We start from the raw sequence: 3,185 nt of genomic DNA, 5'->3' as shown, positions 1-3,185 counted from the left end.
TAACTTTTGTTCATAGCGTATTTGGGTTTAGCCAATTGAAGGATTAGGGTATTGCAATCACTTTGGGTTATCAAATTCACGCAGCTTATCCTTTTCTCCCTTCCAAAGAAAATAAATGGGTGTAATACGTACAGTCTGGTGGTTTTGTTTTGAGATAATGTGGCGAATTTGACAAATTAAACCAATTTTGTTGCCAAATTTAACACTGAAAATCAATAAATAATCAAAACTTAAGCCTTACTAATCAATAATCAAATTTAGGTATTTTAATAATCAAAAGTAACAATGTGAGATTTCACATTGCTAACTTTAGCAACCCTCTAAATGAATAATCAAAAACTGACGTGGCAAGTTTTGATTATTCACTTTTGATTACTCCATCTGTCCCTAAATAAGTATCCGGCGCGCAATCCTAAGCCTTACAAAAGATGCATATTTTTCGTTAAAAAATCTAATTTTTTTCCACAATCTAATAAAACTCATTGCCTTCTATTGATTTGTGAAAAAGTTTTGATTTTTTTAACGAAACAAATGCGTTTTTTTAAAAGCCTAAGTTTGCGCATCGAACATTTATTTAGGGACGGAAGGAGTATTACATTGGAGATGCTCTTAGTGTCAGGTCATTAACAAGAGTGTTCTATATATATAGTCTCATCTCTCTTATTTGACAATCTTCTAGTCTTGTCTGGCCCAAACCCTTTTGAGATAGATCCACCCACATGGTGGGTAGCGCACTCATGAAACCATCCGATCCCACAATGGTACTATCATACTTTTCTTTGACTGAATCACTCATGATCACAAGCATGCTTTGATTGCTTGTAACATAAGAATTAAGAGAAAATCTTGTTTACGGATGCTATTAACACTTGTTAACAAAACTTGATTGTGACCGTCCAAACGTATTTTGGACGGTCGGAATGTTAATGAAACTTTTCTGGGAAAGAGTTAAATTTTTCTCCGAAAAAGTTTCGTTAAAATCCGAACCGTTCAGAACATATTTGAATGACTGTGATCGGTTGGTGCTGTAAACAACCTCTGTAAATGAGACAGTCTCAAAAAACAATCATGAGATGAGAACCCTATATATGAACATGTATAAACATTAATAATTATATATATATATATATATATATATATATAGAGAGAGAGAGAGAGAGAGAGAGAGAGAGAGAGAGAGAGATGTGTATACGTGTGTGTGTGTATATATATATTTATGTATATGTATATGTATATGTATATGTGTATCTCTCTCCATATGTATGGGCGTTTATCTGTGTGTCCATTTACATATATTAATCCAATAACAAATATTTTTGACCTAATTAAAAGTGTAACTGGTGTTTTCCCGATTGGTTAGGGTATCAAACACTTTTTCAACAGGTCAAGTGTTTGAATGTACTAAAAGGATAAACAATCGGACATTAATTAGTGTCACATTCCTAAATTCCATCTATGCTTTTCAAACTTATCCTCCGACAACTATATATCTCACGGAATTGAGACGAGACCTACGTGATTATATCCACTCGAGAACTAGTCGCGAGAAAAAAAGGTTTCTAATTCTTCTACAAATTATTGGACTTACAGGTATATTATATGAATCCTTGTGTTGCTTAATTATTTAGAATGACATCTAATTAGGCATTGAAGTTGATTGGCCAAACATCCCTAATTCTTGATGGCTTGGACCAACCACATATCCCCTCTAGCCAATTTGGACCATTCTAGTCTCAATGTGCTACCTCAACAACCCTCGTCAATTGGGGATGGTACTGTGCAGTGGTGTGCGCAGCACCGTACTACGCACCTCCGAGCCGTTAGATTGTGCATCTAACGGTTCGAATCTTATCTCGGCAATGAACGACTCTCGATTGTTGGTTGCCGAATGAGATCCGAGCCGTCGGATGTACGATCCGGTTGCTCGAAAGTGCGCAGCACGGTGCTGTGCATTCAGTGCACAGCATCAACCTGAAGTATAGGACCCACACACTCATATTAATCCACATGTCTCTATATATAGAAAGAGTATTCTAATTAGCTTTACCAGTAGAGGGCCTAACTAAATTGCTCTAGTCATAGCAATGGAAACCAGCAGAAAGTGGGGCAGCTCCTCAGGCACCAGAACTATCCGGCTAGGGCGGGGCTACAGCCGCGTTCTGGTGGCCAATATGTCAACCACCACCGGAGGATCGCGGCGGCCGTTGTGGAAGTTGCTGTGGAGAAAGCTGTTCAAGGAGAAAATTAGGAAGACGATGCTTGAGTATTCTAATTCAGTGCATTTGAAGGGAGTCCCCAAGTATGATGAATACACTTACTCGCAGAATTTCGATGAAGGGTTGGTGTGGGATGAAATTGATGGCCTTTCTAGATCCTTCTCTGTGCGTTTCGCTGATCCCACGATAATTTTCTTTAAGAAAGGAGATATGTAAAGAATAATTTTTTGTAGTTGATTGTGGAAGTTAATAGTAGCAATGTTCCTAAAGTTTTGATGAATGATTATGGATCATTAATCTTGATTCCATCCACTAGTATTTCTATTCTATGTTTCTCTGTTTTTTGTTCTTAATTTGCTTCGAAAACTATGTTATTCGTTTCTTCAAGAAAACAAAATTATGGATGAAACTGTGGTGGGCCGAACCTGACTTTGGCCATGTGCTGATCCAGATGACATACGGATTCGGTGGACAGCACGCGTAAGTTGGGCCAAACATAGTGGGCCGAGCCCCATGAGCCTAGGATCCAAGCCCACCGGTAGGTGAGACGGGCTGAGCAGTGATGGCCATGCCGAGCGGTCCATCTTGGGCGGCCCAGGTGTGAGCCCATGGGTCATGCCGATGGATCGGTCGGCACCATGGGTTGGCCGCCAGACGTCACCTTGGCACATACATCACTAACCAAGGCAGTTGCGTGTGACGTCATGGACATGTGGCGATCACGCCTAACTTGGAGAGCAAGTACATTTGTCTATAAGTACCGGAGGATAAACCCTAAAGAAGGTACACTGTCATACCTTACTACAATACTCTCATTCTTTCCTCCCTCTGGTACTTGGTACTTACTTGCTCATCAGAGGGACGTAAGGCAGCTAACAGCCTAACATCTTGTTGCAGGTCACGCGAAGGCTCACGAAGAGCGCATCTGGGAAGGCCAAGTGGAACCCACCACCCACAGAAACTGTGAAG

At 40.1% G+C, this 3,185-nt stretch overlaps 1 protein-coding gene across 1 annotated transcript; it reads left to right on the top strand.

Moving 5' to 3' along the window:
• The first annotated feature begins 2,036 nt into the window (after positions 1-2,036).
• On the top strand, positions 2,037-2,522 carry LOC131302237 (uncharacterized). Its single transcript, XM_058328770.1, has one exon. The coding sequence runs from the start codon at positions 2,085-2,087 to the stop codon at positions 2,430-2,432; it is 348 nt and encodes a 115-aa protein (XP_058184753.1). The 5' UTR covers positions 2,037-2,084; the 3' UTR covers positions 2,433-2,522.
• The last annotated feature ends 663 nt before the right edge of the window (positions 2,523-3,185 follow it).

Source organism: Rhododendron vialii, chromosome 1a (genome assembly GCF_030253575.1).
Source record: "Rhododendron vialii isolate Sample 1 chromosome 1a, ASM3025357v1".
In the NCBI taxonomy this organism is placed as follows: Eukaryota; Viridiplantae; Streptophyta; class Magnoliopsida; order Ericales; family Ericaceae; genus Rhododendron; species Rhododendron vialii.
The sequence above is the reverse complement of the archived record's forward strand: the minus strand, read 5'-3'. Positions and strand labels throughout refer to the sequence as shown.

Coding starts and splice junctions, on each gene's coding strand:
- LOC131302237 (XM_058328770.1), top strand. CDS start 2,085: ATGGAAACCAGCAGAAAGTGGGGCAGCTCCTCAGGCACCAGAACTATC.